The sequence below is a fragment of the Mya arenaria genome, chromosome 6 (genome assembly GCF_026914265.1).
Source record: "Mya arenaria isolate MELC-2E11 chromosome 6, ASM2691426v1".
Lineage (NCBI taxonomy): Eukaryota > Metazoa > Mollusca > Bivalvia > Myida > Myidae > Mya > Mya arenaria.
The window spans coordinates 58,244,463-58,268,472 of record NC_069127.1 but is presented as its reverse complement, the minus strand read 5'-3'; the positions used below and the strand labels follow the sequence as shown (position 1 = coordinate 58,268,472).

Genomic DNA, 24,010 nt, shown 5'->3' with positions numbered 1-24,010 from the left:
TATAATGAATATTTCAAGCAAATCCAGTCCCTTAAGGGCTGCAATATTAGAGCAAATTAAAAAAAAAATACTAAGGAAAATCTATAATTTACTTTGTTCCTCAAGCTTTTATACAATGTTATAACTTCTTCTTTCAGCATGCGAAGCTATGGAAACTCAGCTTCAGTCCCTCGGCAAGCGATGGGCGGCAATTTGCCACTGGACGGAAGAACAATGGCTGCTGTTACAACAAGTTCTACTGAAGTGGCAGGCATTTTCAGACGATCGGGCGACATTTGCCGAATGGTTGTCGGATCGCGAAGTGTGGATAGAAAGGATGCAGAAGGAAGACCTGTCGGATACAAACGTCGCTGTGAAGCAGGTTCAAGAACTGAAGGTAGGAGGAAGTCATGTGGTTATCATGGTTATAACAATGGGCCGATTTTTCAGAACGTTGTTAAAGTTAACAACTTGTTTAACCAAATTGTTTTTAAAATTTAAACGTTAAATATTTTAAATATAATTAAACTGTTACAACTGAAACCGTTGAAAGTACAGCAGATCACAAGTGTTTCCATTGAACTTCAAGAACAGTAAATTTGAAATTTAACAATGATAAAGTAAACAACCTTAACTTTAACAGAGATTTGAACAAACAGTCAAATGTTCGTCTGCGTTTCTGTCTTGCAATGTTTTGTGTTAGGGTCATACTGGTCACCTCAGCTGTGACAAGCAATCAGATTGAAATATTTAACACTTCTGCGGCACCATAAGAAGGTCCCCATTTCTTAAAAATCATTAGTGTAACACCCTTAAGTATCATTTAGCCAAAACGATTTCATTAACTTGATTTTACAAAAAACCCATATTAAATCTTATTTTCCTTAACACTTCAATAGGAGAATGGTTCACATTTCATACTTAAAGGAGAATAATGTGCTTAAGAGCTTAATCCAATTAAAGACTAAAAATTGTTAAAGAAAATGGGGCTCGAGTGTAGTGAATTGAAAACCTGGTGAAATATTATTTTATTGATGTTTGGCAATGATAAAATAATGACGTCATCAAATTTAAACCAGACAAATTTGCCCGAAATTGAAGTGTTGAGAAGACCTTGGGGAAATTTAAACTATTTTCAGTTTTTATATAGATGAATATTAGCTGTCATGAAAATGAAATATTTGTTGTTTACATTTAAGACCATTGAGCGTGATATGGTGACGCAGGTTCAGAAGTTTGAAGATTTATATGAGACTGGTCAGCAGATCGTCCTGTGTGTTAATAATGAAGAAGCCGTGAAGACGATATCGACCGATCTCGAGATGTTTCAGGAACGGTGGAAACTACTCGTGGAAAATATGGAGATACAGAGTAAACAGGTATTGTGGGGTTAAGATTGATGTTCATGATGATTACTGCCCCGCAAGATGTTGTCTGTACATCCAGTCTTTTTCTGTTTTGAATTAATAAGCACAATAAACAGCATTGCAAAGCATATTTTATGTTATTGTTGGCCATATTGATATACTTCCTTTGTCTTGTTTGATGAAAAATTGAATTGTGGGAATAAGCTTGATGTTCATGATCATTATTGCCCTGAAAAGGGAAGTGGCTGTCCATCCGGGCCAACCTAGAGGTGTTTAGGGGGTGTCACTTCATTAGGGTTAGGAGTTTATTTGGTTATGTTTTCTATTGAACCAGACCATGTCGTGGCTAGTTCTCAATATTATTTTTCTATATTTAGTATTTAAAAAAAAAAAATCCTCTTCAATTTTGCAGATTGTTGGTCTTGGGTTGGAGCTAAGTGAAGTTCCTGAAGTATCGGAAGAAATGACAGTCAGCTCTGAAGCTCGTTTAGATGCTTCCACACCAAGCGACACAGGGATGAAACGCCCTCGGTTAGAATCACCCGCCAAACGACAGCTAGACTCGGAAATGGCTGAGCTTAATGAATGGTTCGAGAAAATCGAATCAGGACTGGAGTTGCTGGCTCAGGATGAGAGCACAGCGGGGGAAGATTCATTTACCCCCGAGGAACAGATGGTCCTGATTGAGGTCAGTGGTTGTCTGACCTATGAGCTGATTTTATTAAGCCTTTCTGTTAACATGATATTTAGTTGATATTATTTTTTTTCGCTTGATTGTGAAGAAAGTATAAGCTGATTTGAAATACTGTCAAAACCATTGGTTCGATAACCCAGGGACCAGCAAAAAAACTTTGAGCCTTGCGAATATCAAGCACTTTGAGCCTTGCAAATATCAAGCCAAGTGGGAATGCTTACATAGAGTAAAAAAAACAATTTGGTCCTTGACATCTAGTTTGAGCCAACGAGGAATTTGAGCCAATCCCTTCTCAAAAAAGTGTGTTAAATATGCCTTAAATGGGCTTTAAGCTGCATTAAAAGCAGCAGTATTGGCACCGTGTTTTAAGCGTATTTTTCATACAGAGTAAATTAAAAGCGATTTATCAAACAAACAGGTTTCCACTGTACTTTGAAGACTGTTTTCTGGACAGAGATCAGTGCTGGTGACCACTTTTATACAATGAGAATGTGCCGAAATCAGGATCAAGCACATGATGCCTTATCTTTCATTGATGATGGCCAGTTGCAGTGTTTCTTCTTTCCTCTAGTTATTTGCGTTTGATTAATTTCTGACAATTTCCTGCTTTGAATTAATTCAGAACTTGTTTACCCTGGTATGGCTTTTCTTTTTGACAGTAAGAAAATGTTTTCCTCTGATTTTATATTTTAGAACATATAATATGGCTGGTTTTGGCATTTCATTTATCAAATGTCATTGGACGTATGCCATGATGGGATAATCCAGAATAATACTTGTTGATAGATTAGTTCGTTTACTCCAGCTTTGCTGATGATCTGAACTTTTCTATGGGAAGGAATCCAGACATAAGACATTAATACTTATGCAAATAAGGCCTTACCAGAGTTAGGGCTGTTCCTTTTATACATTATAACCACACACAATTATAGGAAGGCCAAATAAAGAAATTTTATAGGTGGAGGTTCCTGTCTCTTTGTGTCAAGCCTGCTCGTGTTGACCTCGACATGTCCCAACGACGGTTCTGTGTATATCCAAGGTTAAATGTCAAAATGAGTACTATTTATAGGACTGAACCTTGTCTGTGCTGTATCTTTACTATGCATAATAGGATTTTCTTAAAACTTGCTATGGTGGTTCACCATGATATGGCGACAGGCATGTCACAGGTTCTGCGTGCGCGTTGATTGCTCCAGACCGAACAGAACAGAACAGATGGAGACAAAATTACACAACAAAACAGACCTGAAACAAATTTAGACCACAAGTTAGACCTGAGACAAATTTAGGCAATGAAACAGACCTGAGACCAATTTAAAACAGTGATATCCTACTGAAAAATATGTATGTATCAAATTGTTTCCATTTATTATTCCAGGACAGTGAGAATGAGATAATTATGCAAACATCAACTGTTGAAAATGTCTTAGCCCTCGGAAAAACTGTACAAGAGGAACTTGAAAAGGGTAAAGAACATTTTTACTTAAAATATATTTGAAAAATACAGTTTAATAGCTGGCAGTTTCAGTTAGTCTTGAACATTTTCTTATTATAAGATTATGTACATAATGAAAGGGTCTCGCAGTATGAAAAATGCATGCATGTGCTCATATTTTCTTTTATTATTTGAAAATGTCAAGTTGATTTGGCAAAGGATGAAACCAGTCCTGTTGACCTTATTACGAATTTAATTATGATATAATATTAGGAAAATAAAAAAATACACCATTTATGACTTATACTGCCATGTCATTTGTTAATTTTACTACATCGCTCACAGAAAAACAGTTTAAAGCAATGATTAAAAAAGAATTCTTTACGATGTAAAAAATAACATGGCAGGAGAATGGTTGATATTTCTTAATTTGATCACATATCATGTTGGATAATAAGACTTTTTACAATTTTATCTTTAACTGATAACACATTGTCAATAACATTTAATTCTTCACCATATTTTAAAGGAAAGCAAAATCTGTTATCATCGTTATTGGAACTTATAGACACCAGATGATACAGTTGCAGAAAAAAATAAAATTGTCAAAAACTTGCATAAAATTGATTTGTTGTGTACGACACATTGAATCTTGCTGACGTATCACATCGCTTACGACACATGTATCTTTTGCAGTTTTTGCGTATTTTTAAAATTTCAAATCCCAGTTTATTTAAAAATAATGTCAGCATATGTATCTGTACTTATCACATGACTTCCAGATGCTAAATATACACACTTTAAACTAGGAAACCATTATGTGCTTATTAAAGGCTTGTCTTGTGAAAATAATGTATTTACCAATTTTGTTTTGCTTGTATTTATAGCTTACATTTATTTTCTTCCAGCTGGTGAGTCGGCAGATTCCGTTTCAACTACTGTCCAGAATTTGGAGCGGAGATGGAACGCAGTAAAAACGCTGCTGACGGGAACGAAAGTCATCGTTGAGAGCAATGTGAATACGAAAAAGTTTTATGATGAACTGAAGTCTTTGACAGAGTTAGTTACGACATATGAGAAATGGTTGACCGCCACGGAAATTATCGCCGAGGAAACACCTGATATAACCAGACAGATGGAGCAGTGCAAGGTTTTTTTTAATTGTTGTTCTTTCTCTCTAAAGATTTGACAGCTAAAAAGTTTTTAGCAAGAAACTCACAATAGTTCATTTTAATATGATACTTTTTCTTTACAATGTTAAAAAAATTAAATAAAAATTGAGACAGATGGTGAAATGCAAGGTTTTAAATTGTTATCTTTTTTTTTAAGATTTGATAGTCATTTTTCTTTATCAAAAATCATACCGTTGTTCACTTTTATAAAATATGATATTATTTTATTTTATATGATGTAGATAAAAAATTTAATTAAGAGTTGTAGTGAACAAAATTGTGCTTGCATTTAATGAATCTTGAGTTGTTTCTTTAAGTGCAGATAGAGGGGTGTGTTTGTTTCATTTATTTGTTCTAGAGTTCAAATGTTTAAGCAAGGCAATTCGTCTTAAACTTATATTAGTGATGAACTGCACGCTCTTGCATTTTGCTCCAAGAGCATACTTCTCATTCATTTTCTTCTTTGCAACAATTACATGTCTTAAAAAGAAGCACACAACATAAATTCAAAGTGTTAATTTTTTCACTTCAGGTGAAACTGAGAGCGATGCGTAGTCAGGAAGAACGAATCCAAAAGTTGTCTTCTCTTGCGAACAGTCTTTCCTCTTCTGATAACACAATACGCTACGATTTCGACACCTTCCATACCAGGTGGAAAAAAGTCCTTCAAAGAATAGGTGTGTATTAATAAATGTTCAGTTTCATATGGTTATGACTGCTTTAGGCGAAATTTTGGTGTGCACTAGAATATGATAAAAAAAAAAGTTTAATGAGGAATGTTTTAATGGCAGATTTCATTTCAGTTTTAAACATAGACATTTTGTGTTTCTAGCATTATGATTTGAAACTTTGATTCAGACTTAAAAGTTTTTGTTTTTTTTGCTTTTTGAAGTTTAGTTAGCTATTGTAAATAAATGCACATGTATGAATCCTGATTAAAAATGTTATTTTTCGGCACTAATAAAGCTATATTTTTTGCCACTTTTTTACTGGTATTTTTGGTTCTTGCTTATTGCTTGATCAGTTATTTCGACTAAAACCAATACAAATTTGTATTTATACTGACTTTTGACTGTTAATTGATTTGCTGCATGGATTGTTAATTCTTCAGATGAACATGAGAGTAAGTATATTTTGAAAAATAACAAAAATAAAACATATTTTATGTCATAATTTAATTCCAGAAAGTAACGTATGTATATATAAGGCCATCCTTAATTATTTTTTACCAACTGACAGGGTAGGGTCTGCGCCTATTTCGTACGTAGGGGGTCGGGTTACCCGAACCAAAAGTTTTTCTTAAAACCACATCTTTTCCTTCTTTTCTGTGTTAAAGGTACATTTTTTCTGCATATTAAGCACATTTTGATGAAAAGCAATATTTTGAGAAGGGTTAGGATATTTCACTTTGAATAAGAGATAATTTAAAACCTTATTAAATATCATTTTTTCCTACTTCAGAGGTAAATGTTTTAAGTAATGCATGATTTTGCTCATAATTTTGGACATGTACATTTTTTTCATGGATGGCCTTATTTATTTAAGTATTGTAAAGTAATTAATGTTGTTGTACATAACAATATCCCATTTCCGTTTATATCCCATTTCCGTTTTTAACAAGTAATTAATGGACTAACACTGAAATTATTTTGTAATTTTTTAAAATTTGCTGTAAATAATATTTCTTTGTATCCTAACTTCATTAACTTCACAAATAGAGGTAATTGTGTTCATTTGAAGGTAAGTTCACATCATGTTTACTCTAAAACAACTAAAAAAAATCAATTGAAATTGCATTATGCAGCCTCATTTGTTGTCATGAACAAATGTACATGTATGCCTATTGATGTTCCTTGCTCTACTAAGAAATATGACCCTGTATATTTTTCATGCACTATGATATAATTCAACATTTCTACTCATCTTGATACTGTATTGTAAATATGACAATTAAAATCGATCAGTATTCAATGGTAAAAATTTACATTGAAAATGGTATGTTTCGCAATAAAAGATAATGTCATTTAAACCATACTCTTTCCACCAGTATAATAGTCTAACAACTGAAAACAACATTTTGTACTGTACCCAACTTACTAAGTTTTTGAGTACCATAAAGTATGTTTGTTGTTAGTGAATGATATATGCCATTTTGTATTTTCGCCTTTAAATAGGGCAAAAAACACACAAAATCTGAACCTCCTGAAAACATGTGAAAGTAACAGTTGAACTGAAGGCGTAAAGCACCTAATTTGAGACTGAAAACCAGAAATATTAATGGGATGGTTTTCTGACCTAGAGTTCCAAGGTGCCATTTATCGTTAAAAGTGTGTGGCATATTTTCATATTTTGTGCCTGAAAAGGCAGAAAATACAACAAGTTACTTTTTTCGCCTTTTTTTGCATACACAGACAACTTGATATCTAAATGCACAATTGCACATGTACAAACATTTACAATGGGGGGAAGGTTTACATGCATGCCTTCAAGAGGGCGAAAAAGGCAATCAATGACACTCACAAACGCTGTCTTTGCATTCAGTTAGGTGGGATTTTGCTTTGGCGTAAAAAAATTGTCATTATCCCTGACAAAGATTGCCACCTTTGTGTACATGTACCTTCAGAACATAATTATGACACTTACGGCTTCTGATAGATAGAACCTTATATGAAGCCATTGTTATCTTATGCACAATCTAATCTTATCCAAGTCCTTAATTCTTAAGCATGACTAGAATTCTATCTCTGAGTAACCTTGCATGGTAATTACCTACATGTATGAGTATGGTAAACGAAAACATTGAAGACTATTGATGGACAAAAATGCTGCTATATCAAGTCAAAAGGATTTGCGTTTGCATTTCAAATTCACATAGTGCATTTATGTAAATGTCACTATTAGGGAACCAGCTGCGTTCACATGCAACACTTAACACCGTGAATAATGAAAATGTTACAATTATTCATTGCTTCAAAAACATAAAATGTTTAATTTAATTGCAAACAGGAGTATAATTATTTGGGATTGAAAATTGTTACAAACCCATTTTACTAAAATCTGTATTTTAAAACAGATCTGCATGGTTTGTAGCGTGATTTCAGATTCAAGCTTTTCTGTAATTACCCGTGTTTTGTTTTCCAGGCGAACGTCAAGGTCATCTTTCTGAGGCCCTGGATCGCATACCCCCGAGAGCATACCTGGAGGCTATGGAGGCCCTGCTCAAGTGGCTTACTAACAACCTCGATGTGTTACAGTCTGAGAAATTCACTGTCAACAACCTTCTGACAATGGAGAAGCAGCTTAAACAGTTTAATGTAAGTTGTGGTCCTTGACCAAGTTTGATACAGTTGCTTCAGATTTGACCTTTGAATCATCAAAATTGATCAAATTGAAATTTAAAGTCTGCTCTTTTATCCCAGCTGTTCTTATTCAACCTATACCAAACTTGCCGAAAATGGATAACAAGTCATACCAAATGTCATGATACTTGATTGAGTTTTGTCCTTTTAGCTATCACAATTTGACCATTTTAAGTTTGTTCACTTTCTCATTCGCGCAGCTTGTTTCAATATTTACCAAATTTGATAAAGTTTTATAATTAGCCAGACCTGCAGCTCTTGTACCAGGTTTGAAAGAGTTTTCTTTCTTTTCATCTATACATTTCCTCACATATTGGTATCATGAAGGAGGAGCCTACATATGATATAACTATCAGATAAATAACAACGCTGTTAACTTCTAGAACACACTATTTATTGACTGTCATGAAACAAAACAGTTATATCACCAACTTCCTCTTGACCTTGCGCTTATGTGTTTGTGTATAATTTTGATATCTTTGGTTGTTGGTGCAGTGAACATTACTAAATGGTTTATTTAAATAAAGTTTATTTAGAAAATAAAATTAATAATTTTATTTACAATATCTTCACCACAGACACTGAATGAAGATCTCCACGAACAAAGAAGCAGCCGCGATTACTTGACGAAAACTGGAAATGACCTCATTATGAAAGCACCCTCTAGCGTTAAGGCTGCGCAACTGGAAAGTGACCTTAAGACTCTTAATAATAAGTGGAACACAGTTTCCATGGCCATGGAAACTAGGATTCAGGAATTGGAAAGTGCCATAGAGCAGCTGCGGGAATATGATGTAAGTGTACATGTAGTTGTGTGACCTATACAGAAATTAGAAAAATGTTTAGATATGCATATCAATCCGGGGTTCACCCTGCATAAATTTTTAAACGTACACCATTATTTTACTTTCGTGAGCTGTCTTACAACTGTGCAGATCTTTCATTAGTTTAAACTCAGTATGTTATATGTGCTGGGAGTATAAGGATTGTCCTTTGACAGCCTTGGAAACTTTTATAGAATACAGTAATAAAAGGTCCATTTTAAAACATTCAGTGTAGTTACAACAAACTTTAACCTAAATAATGCATGTATATACTCCTGTATAATAATTCATGTATATAGTGCTTATGAAAGCCTTCGATTTTTTTTCCTGATTTCCTGATTTCCATATTAAAGCACTTGCAATTTAAGGGGTTGCTATATTAGCCTGGGCATACTAGAGAGAGCGTAGTTTCTTTGCACTGGTTAAGAATTTGATTCTTATATAAATTTTACTTTTAATCTTAAAACAGACTCTTCGGGATGGTTTTCGAACCTGGATGACAGAAATGGACATTTTTCTGCATGCCGAAGATCCGACCAAGGGCGACCTTCCGACTTTAAAAGCTCAGCTGGCTGAGAGTGCAGGCGTGCAGAATGATATCCTTACCCTCCAGAAAAACATGGACCAGATTAATCACTTATATAGAGGCTTATCGATAAATATCGACTCAGCGTTCGAAGCAAAACTTTCGCAAGAGGTTGAAGAGGTTAACACAAACTGGAATAAGGTGTTAATGTTAGCAGAGCAGCAGCGTCAACGATTGAAAGGCTCGTTAGATTCGAGTCAGGAAGTTTATCGTGAGATTAATAAGATAATCGCATGGCTGGAGCCGTTGAAGGAAGAGATTTCCAATAAGGATTACTCGGTGGAAAGTTTAAATGATCTTCAAGTGAAATATAAGAAATTTAAGGTAAGCTACACAAACCTATTTCTATGATATAAAGATGATACAGGCTCTGTTTCAATTAAGATTAAAAAAAGGTTTAAATAGTAAGTATCCAAGCATTACCCAGTTTTTGGTGTAAACTGCTTTTTAAAAAAAACACATGAAGGACATTTATTATTGTGTAGATTCTGTCCATAACATTACGGTTCCTTGAGCCCTTAAGCAGCATTAGGTTAATGACCGACGTCTAGATAGGTAAATTATTTTGGAGTGTCGTAAAATAATAATTGTCATGGTTTGTCTGTGCTATCTCTTGGCTAATTATTAAGGAATGGGACTTGGGTTCTTCAAATGAGTATTTCTTTACACAAAAAAATCGAAATTGCAAAGTTACACAATTATAACATATTTTAAGATTTAAACAAGTAAAAATGTAAAGTTGTCAAATAAATACAAAGATTTTCATTAATTTTTTATCTGCATTCTTGTGACACCATTTTTAGAAATACCTCAGTTATTTTGGGTCGGAATTCGGTCAATAATCTACGAAAAATATATTCTTTTTAGGGTGGGAAGTTGAGACAAAAGTCAGCCACTAAGTCATTAGAAAGACAGCCCTGTTTGATGACGATATTGAAGAAACAAGTTTCAATTGATTAAGCCATACTACAATATGTATGATAGTTATAAGACTTGATATCTAAAAAATCAAAAAACATTTGCGAATAATACAGTAATTTCATGAATACATTATTATCCCATCATTTACATGATTATTTCATAGTAATAGTTTGATGTAGACAATTTATATTAAAAACAAGTTTCTGGTTTATTTTAATCACAGGGGTTACGAAGCGACATGTTAGACCGAGAAGGGGAGGTTACTCAACTGACTGACACGGCCAACGAGATGTTATCGAAAGCTCCGTCAGGGAGTCTGCAGGATTTGGCGCGTTCTCTCATGCGAATGAACACGTTGTGGTCGCATACCCTTCAGCGGGTGGAGCATTACCACAGGCTGTTTTTGTCGTCTGATCAAACTTGGCGGCAATTTAAGAGTATGTATAGATGTTGTGAAGTGGACACTATTTTCTTGCAGTGATCATATAAGTGATTGAAAGTAGCACATGCCCCAAGCCCGAATAGCAACAGGACTGGTATTCAATATTGGTCTTAATTGGATCTCAGAACGATGTAGCTAATTGGATTAATTACTTGTTATTTATAACTGACCAATACAGTGAATGGAGTCAATGATGTATGACCGTAAGATTAACTTAAGTTGCATATTGAATACCACCCCTGGGCTTTTAATTTTTGGGTGTCTTCTCATAATTATATTAAATACTGGCTTGTTGGACTGTTGGTTATAATCTTATTATAATATGGACACAAAGCGCAAGACAACCTTAAATTGCACGACTGTCGTGGACTACTAAATAATGACGTATATGATAATGATGTTGCTTTTTCCTTCAAAATCATTTATTTAGTGTATTAAAATACTGTTTATTTATCATCATTTATTAAAAATCTAAATGATGTTTTGAAAGATATGAGGGATATATTTTTTTTTAAATTATTTCCCTTTAATTATGAATTTCAAATTCTCAACAGACCTTATGTATGTTAGGCTGAAAATATGACACATATCACAATAAATAATATTTATAGTTTGTAATTTTATCTACCTGAAACATTGCTCTATTTTTATAGACATTTTACTTTATCCTTGGATACGGTAGTAAGTTAAAGGTATAAATTATGCATGTTGGCATAATGAGATAATCCAGCGTGTGAGTAGAGCTATCTACAATGTAACGTTGGGTGCTAATTTATATATTTATGTGACCCCTTGCGGCACCGCCTTGCGGTCATCAAGGCATGTGAGCCCCTTGGGGATCACTCTTGGAGGGGCAATGGTAATGGCCCGCAGGGTTAAACAAAAATATATATAATTGAAAATGAAGGAAAAACTGGCATTATTTGACATGAATCTAAATTGTTATGACCCCTAACCGGTTTTAAGCATGTTGGAATCTTTAGGGAGATTACTTTTGAAGGCATTTTGGTATGGGCCTGTTATTTTGAAATAATTGAGAATTTTGGGATCATATTTCTATGTTTTAACTGACTTGGCCATTTTGGACCGAAATTGGAAAAAAAGGATAAACTTTAAGACCAATTTGTTAGCCATTTTTTTGTGACTGAAATTGACATGCAAAGTCCAAATGGGTCCAGACCAGCCAATGTCAGTTTTGGGAAGCCTTGTCCATATTGCCAATTAGGGCAAAAAAATAAGACACCGAGTGTTAAATCTAACAGGAAAGACATAATTTAGCACATAGTTCTATACAGTCATTTTGCACATAATTATATTTCGCACTTTCAATTTCATTTTAAATCTCAGATGCTTTAGATGAAGAAAGTCGTTACTTGGACAGACTGGAATCCAAAATGCGCCGATCCTCGTTGTCAAGTGCTGATGTTGAGGAAATCTCAGAACATATGGATGTAGGTTTTCAAGATAAATGGATTTAATTATTTTTAATATCAAATTTACATCGTTTAAAAAGTTCCACTGATTTGCATAATTTTAAACTTATAATAAAATGTTCTAGGATTATGCTTTTCATGTTATTTATTTAAAAATCTTGCCTAGCTTGATTCTCAGTATAAGAATTTTTTATCTCATCTTTTATACCTCTAAACTTGGCCATAACTCAAGAAAATGTTCAAGACATTCAAATGAAACTTGGTACACATGTTGCCAGAAACAATACACAAAATCATGTACAAGCAAGGCCCATAACTCTGACCTATTGAGTAGTATGTTATACCTCTTTTTCGACTACATCATACGAGCATGGACGGTCATTCAGCGGCATGGTTTTAGTAGTTTTGAGCTTTGATGATTCAATTTTTACTTATCATACAGGACATGGAATCATACCTTCGAGATCATACATCCGAGAATCGAGCTACAATTGAGGAATTGAAACAAGAAATGATTGTCAACAGTGTATTATCTGACCTCGTCAAGTTGGAGTCAGACCAGTACGTCCGACGTCTAGAATCTCTTGAAAAACAGGTGTGTTTGACTGAAATTTTGATGAAAGTAAAGTATGATTTATCATAATTATTTGTAAAAATTATCATAAGAATACATGTACAATCAGAAGGTGTAAAGTTTTGGAGTTTTTAACTTCAGACTATTTAGGGTTGTAATAATGTGTTTTTTCTGAGTCATTTGCAACGAAAACAGTTAGATGTACCTTGAAATGATTAAAGATGAATTTAAAAACAATTTCAAAAGGGGTCTAACCCTTGGCGATAAATTCCTCATACTCAAACAGATCCCTGGCTAATGTTTTCAGGATTGACAATTATTAGCTATTAGAACCCTTATACAATGTATGTCCTGATTGTAATGCGATGACTTAATTTTTTGCAGACTTAAGCTCTGAGCATGGAACCTATTTCGGAAGCTGTTTAAATTATTTTTATATGGTATTGCCATTTTAACTCAAAAAGCAGTCCAGCACATGGAAACTACTGTTATTTCAAGTGACACGATAAAAAGACAAGAGTTGATTTTTATAGTTTTTTCGATGTTGGCCAGTGGCAATTTGAATAGGGTCTCTTTTCTTTCATTTAGGCGCGGGAAACAGTCAGACAACTAGAAGCCGGAATCAATGAAGCCCAAGGTGTTGAGAGACGCTTGTTACAAGTCACACAGTGGATGTCGGAGGTGGATACGGAGCTACAAAACCGTCTGGACGCCGATGTCCTGGCTGGAGATGTACCCGACGAGAGTGAGGTATGTGTTATTATGCAGCCATGGGGTGAGTTATCGAAGGCTCATTTTTGGCACACAGACTTTCCTAAATATTTAAGCTATTGTTATGTTATTTATGTATGCTAAATATAAACATTAATTAATGCAAGGGTGAATGATGTTATTTTCTCTTTCTCCAGACAGTTGAGAAATATTTTAAGAAATGTTGGAACAGATTGAAGAAAAAATTTTGTTTTGGCAATTTCTCATGAATTTGAGAAAATGTTTTTGTTTGTTTTCTCAAAGTGGCCGCAGCCTTCACCAGCGTTGATAATTATATTTCCTATGTTTAGCTTTTCATATAACAAAGTATGTGGTTAAAATGTTTTTGATAGTACGATATTTGGCCATGTTTTTTTGTTTTTTTTTATCAAATTCATGGGTGATTGCCATAAGGGCAAATATTTCATTGCACAATTTCTACACTGTTTTTTTTTTTTAAAGTTGTTGGAAATATTTTGTAGAAATAAAGTACATAGTGTTTATATAAAAAAATGTATTCTGCCTGTATCTTTATCCAACAACTGGGGGCATGGATTACTCAAATATTGCAGATAGTTAACCCTTTATTGAAACGTCCAATACTAACGCGACATGTATTCAACAGGTAAAATACTGAAATGTACAAACATAAGGTCTGAGAATCATTAACAGAGTAGAAATGATATAATCAGTTGCTTAATTATTACTTAACATTAAAAAATGCGTATGTTGACATTAACAATTGAGCAAAATAGAATGAATTAACATAAAAAATACTGAACACTTTTAAGTTTAAGTTTGACTAGAATATAAAAATAATTAGGTACGAACAAAATGAGGGCGAATCAGGTCATTTTAAGAAAATCGAGCGTAACTTCCCTTTACAGAATGCAATATTAGGCACATAATGTGGTATATAATCTTGATGTGTCATTTGACAATAAAATGATAGAAACTTACACTGTAAATGGGCTAGAATGACGAATTTTGCAATAATCAAAGAAAGTTCGTAGAAAAACGTTTTCTTTCAGTAAGTACCATTTGACAAAAATGGAAGTGAACCTAAAAGTCGGAATGGATACCGAAATTAAACTTAACTTTCAATATAGATACAGAACAATTTGCCTTGAAAGTAAACAAATTCTTTATCGTTAAATACAGGTCTATGTGTGTTTTTGTTGGGTGTTTATCACTTAAAAGTTACTAAATATTTTTATAATTTAAGCAAATGAAGGAAGAGTTTAGCCAACAAGAAGTCACGTTTCGCGAGCTAGACGGTCAGGTAGAGGCCTACAGGTCCTCGGGTAGGCTAGAGGCCGGGCAGAGACTGGATTATCAGCTACAGAGAATTAAGGTACTGACTATTGACAAAAGAAATTAAGTAACAGTTTTATTAAAAAAACAAACTTTTTTTGATAATCAAGATATTTATATTTGTCTGTCTTATTTTTTTTGAAAGGCACTTTTATTAAAATTTTATTCATACATTTACAATTCCATTGTTACCACTGTGTGTATCACAACAATATTATAGTTGCACATAAAAAAAATTAGAAGAAAATATCAATCTGAATTATATTGCTTCCCAAAAACAAAACATATAAGATTAAAATGATTAAGAGATGTTCCAAAAAACCCGAAACAAACAATATTCTTTATACAAAGAGTTGAAGTGATCTATTTAAAGCTGGAGATATTATACAGGTCACAGATAATCATAATATTTATTTTGCTAAGTATTAACAAAAACATTTCAGTATCATTCAGTTTCATTAAAATATCTCCATCCTTGAATATGTTTTTTTTGCTGGGGCCTAAGGAGTTCCCAGCCATCTTTGAGAATTGTTTGTTTGCTGTAGCCCAAAATGGTCAAGGCCATCTTTGAAAAAATGTTTTGCTGTAGCCTAAGGTGGTTAAGGCCATCCTTGAAAATTGAGTAGGTCAATGCCATTCTTGAAAATGATCAGTTTGCTGTATCCCAAGTAGGTCAAGGCCATACTTAAAAATGATTTTCTTTGATAATGCCCAAGTAGATCAAGGCCATTCTTTAAAATGGTTTGTTTGCTATATTCCATGTAGGTCAAGGCCATCCTTGATAACTGTTTGTTTGCTGTCCCAAGTAGGTAAAGGCCATCCTTGAAGATGATATGTTTGATAAATCCCAAGTAGGTCAAGGCCATCCTTTTAAATGGTTTGTTTGATAGTGTCAAATTTGGCAAGGCCATCCTTTAAAATTATTTTTTTGCTGTATTCCATGTAGGTCAAGCCCATCTTTGGTAATTGTTTGTTTGCTGTCCCAATAGGTCAAGGCCATCCTTGATAATTGTTTGTTGCTCAGGTTCAATGAGTAGCAAAAATTGGATACTGTCAACACAAATTATAGTGCTTTCCCCTTTTATAATTTCTCATGTTAGATACTGTGGTTAAAAAATTAAGGTACTATCATCACTTTCAATGTTGTGTTTCTTTGTTCTGGTATGAAGATTGAAGGTACTTGTCTGATGAATTTAGGACACTCATGCATGAGAGATAGAATCATTCTCTGCATACGAAATATAACTACTTGGAGTGTACAAAAACAAATGTTGGCCAAACATCAGGAGTATTTATATCATAAAAGAAGTTAAAGAAATCAATATCATAGAAAATAGAATATGCTGCATTCTAATGGCTAAGTGCTCTTAGATAAACTGCAATTTAATTGCTGTGTGCAGAAAATTGATGTTGTTTTACTGTTCCAGCGCCAGATGACCGATCTCAACACAAAGTTCCAAAAGTTTCAGCGTCCTGCTGACTTTGAGCCAAAACAAAATCATGTGAAAAGAGAACTGAACAATATTCAGGACCGGATTTATATGCTAGAAGTTCGGGGAGAGGATACGGAGAATTTACATACCAAACATGAACTGTGCATGGTAGGTCTAAACTGGTTTTATAGATTGAAACATATTTAGTTAAGTTTAAGCATGTTTATTTTACAACAATTGTTAAACAAGTTATATTACATTATATAAATCACTCTCGTTGGCACGATTTTATGCAAGGGTGCCTTAAATTGTCTTGCTTGGTGACCACAAATCAGACTCACATGCGCCAAAGTCGGGAATAAAACCTGGGTTGCCTAGGTGAGAAGCCAGTGAACTAACCATTGCGCTAACCGGACATCCTTATTTAAACATATTTAATTTTAAACATATTTAATTTATAATGATGGTTGAACTTGGAATTACAATTTTATGACAATGAGTCTCTTTGACACAATGCTGCGCAACATCTTAAACTGTGGTCTAGCACTGTGGGACAAATTGGAGTACCCAAAGAAAGGCCTCTTGTCCGGTTTGGTGACCACAAACCAAACTCACATAAGCCAGGCCGGGAATCAAATCTTGGTCACCTTAACAAGTGCACTAACCATTGTGCCAACCAGACAACATTATCTTTTGTATTTAGTTGGATTTCAGGTAAAGTATCCAAAACACAAGTTTTTTTGTTTCCAATAAAATTACCAATGAAGTAATCAGAGCTGCCAAAATACTAATTCTAAAATTGTTATTCAATTTTATTTTCAAAAACTTGACATTGAGTGTTATTTACATGCAATGATAATTATGAATTTTTTATTGGAGGTAAAATATAAAAAAAAGCATTGATCATTCAGGGATGCAGCTGGACTTAATAAGATAAGAAGTTTCTTCTGGCATGAATAATACTAAAATAAATATTTTCTTGAAATCAAGTACAGGGCGTGCCAACAGTGCCTTTGTGAAACTTGGCTAAGGTTTATTACTGGTGATCATTTAAGTGTATCTGAGGCTCTTAAAAGTGAAAAGATATATAACAAAATAGAGATAGAAACTTCTTGGATATATAATTTAAAACATTTTATTGCAAATTCTGTCTTAAAATAATAATACGTTTTTACTGTTATAGTGTCTGGGTTAACAATGAGGCTCTAATAATAAACCTCTCTTCTTGCTACACTATATTAAGAGATTTTTAGGAAGTTCTCAGAAATGAAGAACGGTATATGGGGTATGGGGTCAGCAAAAATTCAATATTTGGCATTTCTTGGTAAACAGACTTCCAACATAATTTTATGAATATTTGTAACGCTGGATTTGGGTAGAAAATAATGGGAGTCTTCTGTGCACAAGGGAAAGGGAGGGGGTATACCCTCCAGAAACGTTAAATGAAAATAAAGGAGTGTTCTGGCACAAGGGAGGGGGGGGGAACACTCTCCAGAAATGTAATTGTCATGAGTACTTTTTCAGAAATTCTACACAACCATGAGTGAACTCAAGTCCGAGGTGGAATATGTGATTAAGACTGGCCGAGGGATGGTGGATAAACGACAGGTCGATTTCCCTGATCGATTAAGCAAACAGCTTGATGCCCTGAAACAACAGTACAATTCCATAGGAGCACAGGTAAAATATTGCTCTCTGATTGGTTTTTGCATTGATAAGACTTGAGCTTACGAACTCAATAAGAAAGAATAATTTTTCAGGCAGTTTTTCAAACAATTGAGATCTGTTCTATTGTGGGTTATCTTGCATGACTTAATTGAAGGCATTGATGCCAAAATCAGCTGATTCTGAGACAAATTAAAATGTCAAAACGGTCAATCTTTTAGAGTGCAGCTTTAAAGAACAAGTTATAGTGCAAATAAAACAATGATGTTTTTTTGTTCTGCTTTTCAGCACTGTTAGTCTTAATACTTTACAAAAGTTGTTTTTTTATGCATCTCAATACAAAAATGTTCTATTTAATGTTATGTTTGTCTTTTTTCCTGTATAAAAAACCCCTTCCTTTTGCTGATTATTAGTCATAGCCTTTTAACTAAAAGTTATATACATGTATTTGATAATATTACAAACATGTTAAGTATAGGTAAGTTGTTTGTCAATTTTGCATTAAACTTATACATGCTTGCCCAGCATATGCAGCTGAGAAACCACTCAAAATTGATCAAAATGCTTTACCTGCTTTGTGTTTGAAATTATATTTTGTCTACTGGCAAAGCCTTTGTTTCAATCAGCTGATCTACCTGACAATCGCAACACCTCAGCAATTTTCCATCGAATGCAACCTCCGATGTATACCTGTGCGTTAGTAGAAATAGCTCGCAAGATTGATAATAATCATATTAATAAAATGTAATGTTTTAACGTGTAAATTGTATTACTAATAAGTTCAAATTAATTCCCAGTGAAGTGTATTGTTGCATAAGTGTTAATAATACATAACAGTAAAGTCCATAGGTTTAACTGCTAAATTGTAATTAAATGCAATTAACAGTGTTGTTAAATGGAAAGATTTCTGACTTTGTAAACTGTCCATATACATCAGAAGTTGTTTATGAAAAAAAAGGTGTTTTGATTGATATTCTCGAGTGTCATGATTAAAATCAATAATTGCTGATTTCTGAAAACAATTGTTTGGCGTATTTGGAATATACCACCATGCCGTTTGACAACATACTATTTTGAGCACTTAACATGTACATTGTAAACACACACGGTTGGCTTCTCCTGTGTTATAATTAGGAAAGTCGTATTTTCTAGGTGACGGAAGGGAAGACGAAGATAGAGAAAGCAATGAAGCTCACAAAGAAGCTGCGTAAAGAGGCGTCTGCGGTACATGACTTCATCTCGCGTAGCAACGAAGAACTGGATACTCGCATTCAGGCAAACAGTGTGGAGAATCGACACAAAGACCTGACTTTTGCCAAGGTATTGGGAAAAACTTATTATTTAAGATATTATCATTCAGTTTATGGTAACAATAAATTGAGGAAAAGTCTGCAACTTTTCTGTTTTTCAATATATTGTTTAATATATTTCAAAGAACTAAGCCTTAATTAAGTTCTGACAGCTTTCAAAATAAAATTGTTTGAGCATAAAACTTGGTACACTTGAAAGCTTATTTACCTAGCCTTCAATATCCATTTGTCTTATCTCTAGGCGACGCTTGAGGAAATGCTTCGTCGCAAGTCCTTGCTGACGTCGATGCGCGAGCTGGTCCGACAGGTGGGCGAGATAACAGAAGATGGAGACGTAACAGAATTGCGCACAAACCTCGACAATCTTGTCAGGGAGTGGGACAAATTATCCTCGAGACTAACTTCCTGGATTCAGACTTTACAAGTAGGCATTCAAGGAGGGCTAAATAATTCTCAAACTTATTGTGCTATAAGTAGTATGCAATAAGTGGTGTGTGTGCATTTAAGGATTTAACACATTTTTCTTGCGTTTATGCTGTATGAACATAAAAGAGCATGTGAGCAAATTCCATGAAGGGTGCTAGTTCTTCTTCATCATTTGCTTGCTTGCCCTACTGTGTTCATAAAGCATGAAGGCAAGGTAAAATGCAATCAATACTTATATTTACATTTTAAATAATTGTTCATTAATATTAGAAATTAGCAGTATGTTCTGCAATTGAGTATTTGTTTTGAAAGAAGTGTAACCGACAGCATGCATTTGTATAAAAGAAGAGGTGATTTTTGTAGCATCATAAATTATTAGTTAAATGACATCGCACTAATCCAATTTAAGTGCAATATTGAAATAAACAATCAAATCATAACACCTTGCTTGTTATACAAAATAATCAAGTTTTATCTACATGAAGGACTAGGCGATTGTAAATATAAGGCAAATGCTCTGCACATCTGCATGGTTAGCTATTATGATCATTCTTCACTAGCAAACATGTAATTTCGAATTTGTAGAATTCAGCTGATTACATTATTTTGGTGTGATTCTCAATTTTTTTTTGGTCTTTGAGAAAGCACCTGATATCCCCATATTGCATTTGAAGCTGAAAGATTCTGTTTTTCAGGCGAGCACACCGATAAGTCCGGATGAGAAGTTCCAAGACTTCCAGACAAAGTGTATGAAACTGAAGGAATGGTTAAGCCAAACCGATGCCGTCATACAAACACACACGTCTTTGCTGGAAGAACAACAGGCATCAGATTTCTGGATTGCTAAACTGCAGGTATATATGCAGTCAGTTTCTTTGTCAAATTTCCTCATCAAAAGTGATGTCAGACTGAGGCCAGTCCAAGCTTCGATATCACAAAATACTCAAGTCAATTCTCAATCTTAATTCATGTTACCGCAAACGAGCATATACTGATTAAATAGCTTTTATGTTTTTTAATCTTTTTACAAGCATATTTTCTCATAGAATGTGTTAATGAAAACCTTTTGTCAGTAGTTCAAAGAAAAATTATTCTAGAGCAAAAAAAGCACATGATTTATTGCTCAAAAACAAGGAGTTGTGCTGAAGGTTTTTTCTGACCTTGCAAAGAATTAAGAGCTTACTCACAGCCTTGATGTGTGAATGAGGACCCCAGCTGTAATGGTAGGTGATGGTAGATTTACATCAATGAGAATGCTTTTAAAAAACAGTCTCGTTTCTTTGCAGACCTTACAAAAGAATTGTAACGAGAAAACTAGTGACCTTGAAGAGGTACGAATGAACGCTCTAGCCATTATGGATGGTAGTGGGAGATATTCTGCCATGGTGGAACCGGAACTGTCACAGATAAACCAACAATGGGATGAACTCACCAAGACGCTTAAGGTTTGGTTAATTTGAGTTTGGTTTAAATGTTGTAGATTAGTTCAAATTTGCATTGTCTCTCTTTCATTGAATTTGGGTATAAACCATATTGATATTGTATTTGTAACAAAACGATGGTACAAATCACAACCAAAAACATTTTAGTTTCTCAAATATCATTAGCTTTTCTTTGTTTTTGAAGAAAACAAGGAAAGGTATTGAGGTATTGTCATTAAATGTGATTTTCACATTGACATTAAACATTATAATCAAATTTTACATCCAATTCAGGAGAAGATCTCGAAATGCCAAGAAATAGCTGCTGCAAAACAACATTCCCCTTCCCCACCACGCATGGTTGAACACACAGAGGTCAAAGTTGAAGTTTCTAAAAATACCATCACCAAGGCAACCTCCCCAGAGGTCATTTCTCCTAACAAGGTCAAATCCTTTGAGAATCAACAAGATGTTTCTGAGGTCATTTCACCTTTGATATTTTCTGAAGTTCATTTAGAGGTCAAGGGCACAAGTTCAGCTGGTGCAGTGCAAGAATCTAATGACCTAGGAAATGACCTTCACTCACCTTCACCTACTGTTGTCATGGAAATGAACTCAGTGACCTGTGTGTCACCCTTGACCTTTGCAGTAGACAATGTGGATGGCTCGCCTTCCAAGTTTCATTCTATTTATGAGAGTACGCTGGAAATGATAGAGACTTATCAACGAGAGCTAGTCAACTATGGGGAGATACAACCACATGATGTGAAAGGGGATTTGCAGGATAATGCCAAGGTAAGATTCTACTACTTTAAATAAAATTTGAAATTGTAGTTGTTGAAAATAGCACATGCCAGCAATCCCTGCACTGGTAAAATGCTCTCAAAGCTTGCTGAACTTATAGATTTTATATAGCAGGGCTTTTTGATAAATTTTGATGGCAAGCACTTTTATAAGACCGGCTTGTTCACCCAAAAAGTGTAAAATCAATGACTGTAATTGTACTCGATTTTTTAATATTTTATTAATTTCAACCAAACATAATCAAGTTATTGTCACACTATGCTTTGGCATCGTCAGCAGGAAGGTGCAAACATTTTAATAATAATTTTTATTCAAGTGTTGATAAGGATAAAAATAACTAAAACCAGATTATTTCTTACCATATACTGAACATTTTTTTTTTGAAGGCTTACTTAAAGAAGACTTGTTCACCTAAAACAAGATAACCCTTATTGTTCATTTCTTTTTGAATGCATATATTAATAATTCATTTAATATTTTTTTCCTTCTTTCAGCATCTTGACGAGAATATTCAAAACATGAGTGGGAAAGTTGAAAACCTGATAAGCCAAGGTGAGGTGTTGTCAAGGCAACTTGAAGACGATGATCCTTCAGAAAGTCTCCGAATTCAGGCTGAAGTTGAAACCCTGAAGGTAAGCTTATTGTAATATAGATGGTATTTGTTTATTTGAGTGAGATATCAATCTTATTTCATTGAGGGAGCACAGAAAGACGTATTCTTGCAGATAGCTCAGCCATGTGTGATTTTTCTGTGTTCACAATATGAATTCTGATCATTATCTTACTGAATCAATCATTTCTTCTTTTTATTTTATGCTAAGACCTTATTTGAAATGACATTTAAAAAAAAAGCCTGTTAACTGTTTTTGTGACCTTGTTTCATTCAGGAAGTCACAGACATCATTCATATTTTTATGCCCCGAAGATGAGCATATTAAAATTACACCATCTGTCCATCTGTCCGTCTGTGCCTGTGTCCGGCTAAACTTCTCAAGTCCGGGCTGTAACTTTCTCTTGTATTGAAAAGTTTTAAAATAACATGTGTTTGGCATATAAAGATGATGTGTCTTGTACAAGACCTGTGCTCCTACCTTTAAGTTTTAGGTTACACTTAGTGTTTGAATACTTTAGAAAGCTGCATATAAGGACATAGAGTATATGTGGTGGTGTCCGAACTGTAACCGTCTCATGTACGGACAGACTTTGAAATAACTTGCCACATGTGTTTCACATACAGAGAAGATGTGTCGTGAGCAAGACCCATGTCCCTACCTCTAAGGTCAATGTCACACTTAGTGTTTTAATACTATGAACCCGGCAAATTAGACATAGAGTATAGGTGGTCGTGTCCAGGCTGTAACTTTTAATGTATGGACAGATTTTAAAATAACTTGACACATGTGTTTGACATACCAAAACGGTGTGTCAAAAGAATTGTATAAAGGCACATCTGATGGCAGAGGTTTGAATCCCACCATGAAACTGTGACATACGGAACCTCAAAAATGTGCATTTTATATTTTATAAGCAAGAATGTGGACTTGTAACTTAGGTTACGGCAGAGGAAATGTGTTCAAATTTGGTATTGTACCTAAATTACTTTCACAGGATGTATGGGAGACATTGAAATCACACACGGAACGAAAGCGTAAACTCCTCGTCGTGATTTTCCCACAGTGGTCCACCTTCGAAAAAACTGCACGAGACCTCGAAATGAACCTTGATGCGATGGAAACCAACATCAAAGTCGCGAATATCAACAAAGAAATTCATAAGGTACATTAGTTTAAAATGATTGAATATTTTTAAAGAGCTTAGCGTAACTAAATATTGTAATCAAATTGCTTGTGCTTATGTTTAAAGGGTAAAAAAAACACTTATTGTCAAAAATGTGTTATAAGTCACTGACTGTAATGACAATATTGGCTACATTGTTCAGGAGGACGTTGAAGTTAATTGTGTGAGCAATGTTGTAAATATAAATCATGTTAAAGTCAGGGAAAAGTCAGAGAATTGTTAAATTGGACAGGGAAATTTGGTATTGGGCAGGGAGAAGTCAGGGAAAATTCAAGGAATTATGATTTGTGGGAACCCTGAATTG

At 34.3% G+C, this 24,010-nt stretch overlaps 1 protein-coding gene across 1 annotated transcript in view; it reads left to right on the top strand.

The window, feature by feature from the left end:
- The window catches only part of LOC128238547 (dystrophin-like), a 177,955-nt gene that overhangs the window by 50,382 nt on the left and 103,563 nt on the right, over nucleotides 1–24,010 (top strand). Inside the window, exons 14-36 of the mRNA XM_052954580.1 lie at nucleotides 138–376; nucleotides 1,179–1,358; nucleotides 1,759–2,034; nucleotides 3,419–3,506; nucleotides 4,384–4,625; nucleotides 5,180–5,324; nucleotides 7,789–7,961; nucleotides 8,585–8,800; nucleotides 9,300–9,740; nucleotides 10,561–10,774; nucleotides 12,127–12,230; nucleotides 12,655–12,807; nucleotides 13,375–13,536; nucleotides 14,762–14,890; nucleotides 16,278–16,451; nucleotides 17,808–17,963; nucleotides 19,101–19,268; nucleotides 19,500–19,682; nucleotides 20,380–20,538; nucleotides 20,971–21,129; nucleotides 21,400–21,900; nucleotides 22,404–22,541; nucleotides 23,518–23,685. Of these exons, the coding sequence (XP_052810540.1) occupies nucleotides 138–376; nucleotides 1,179–1,358; nucleotides 1,759–2,034; nucleotides 3,419–3,506; nucleotides 4,384–4,625; nucleotides 5,180–5,324; nucleotides 7,789–7,961; nucleotides 8,585–8,800; nucleotides 9,300–9,740; nucleotides 10,561–10,774; nucleotides 12,127–12,230; nucleotides 12,655–12,807; nucleotides 13,375–13,536; nucleotides 14,762–14,890; nucleotides 16,278–16,451; nucleotides 17,808–17,963; nucleotides 19,101–19,268; nucleotides 19,500–19,682; nucleotides 20,380–20,538; nucleotides 20,971–21,129; nucleotides 21,400–21,900; nucleotides 22,404–22,541; nucleotides 23,518–23,685 (4,568 nt within the window). The remainder of the gene's footprint in view (nucleotides 1–137; nucleotides 377–1,178; nucleotides 1,359–1,758; nucleotides 2,035–3,418; nucleotides 3,507–4,383; nucleotides 4,626–5,179; nucleotides 5,325–7,788; nucleotides 7,962–8,584; nucleotides 8,801–9,299; nucleotides 9,741–10,560; nucleotides 10,775–12,126; nucleotides 12,231–12,654; nucleotides 12,808–13,374; nucleotides 13,537–14,761; nucleotides 14,891–16,277; nucleotides 16,452–17,807; nucleotides 17,964–19,100; nucleotides 19,269–19,499; nucleotides 19,683–20,379; nucleotides 20,539–20,970; nucleotides 21,130–21,399; nucleotides 21,901–22,403; nucleotides 22,542–23,517; nucleotides 23,686–24,010) is intronic.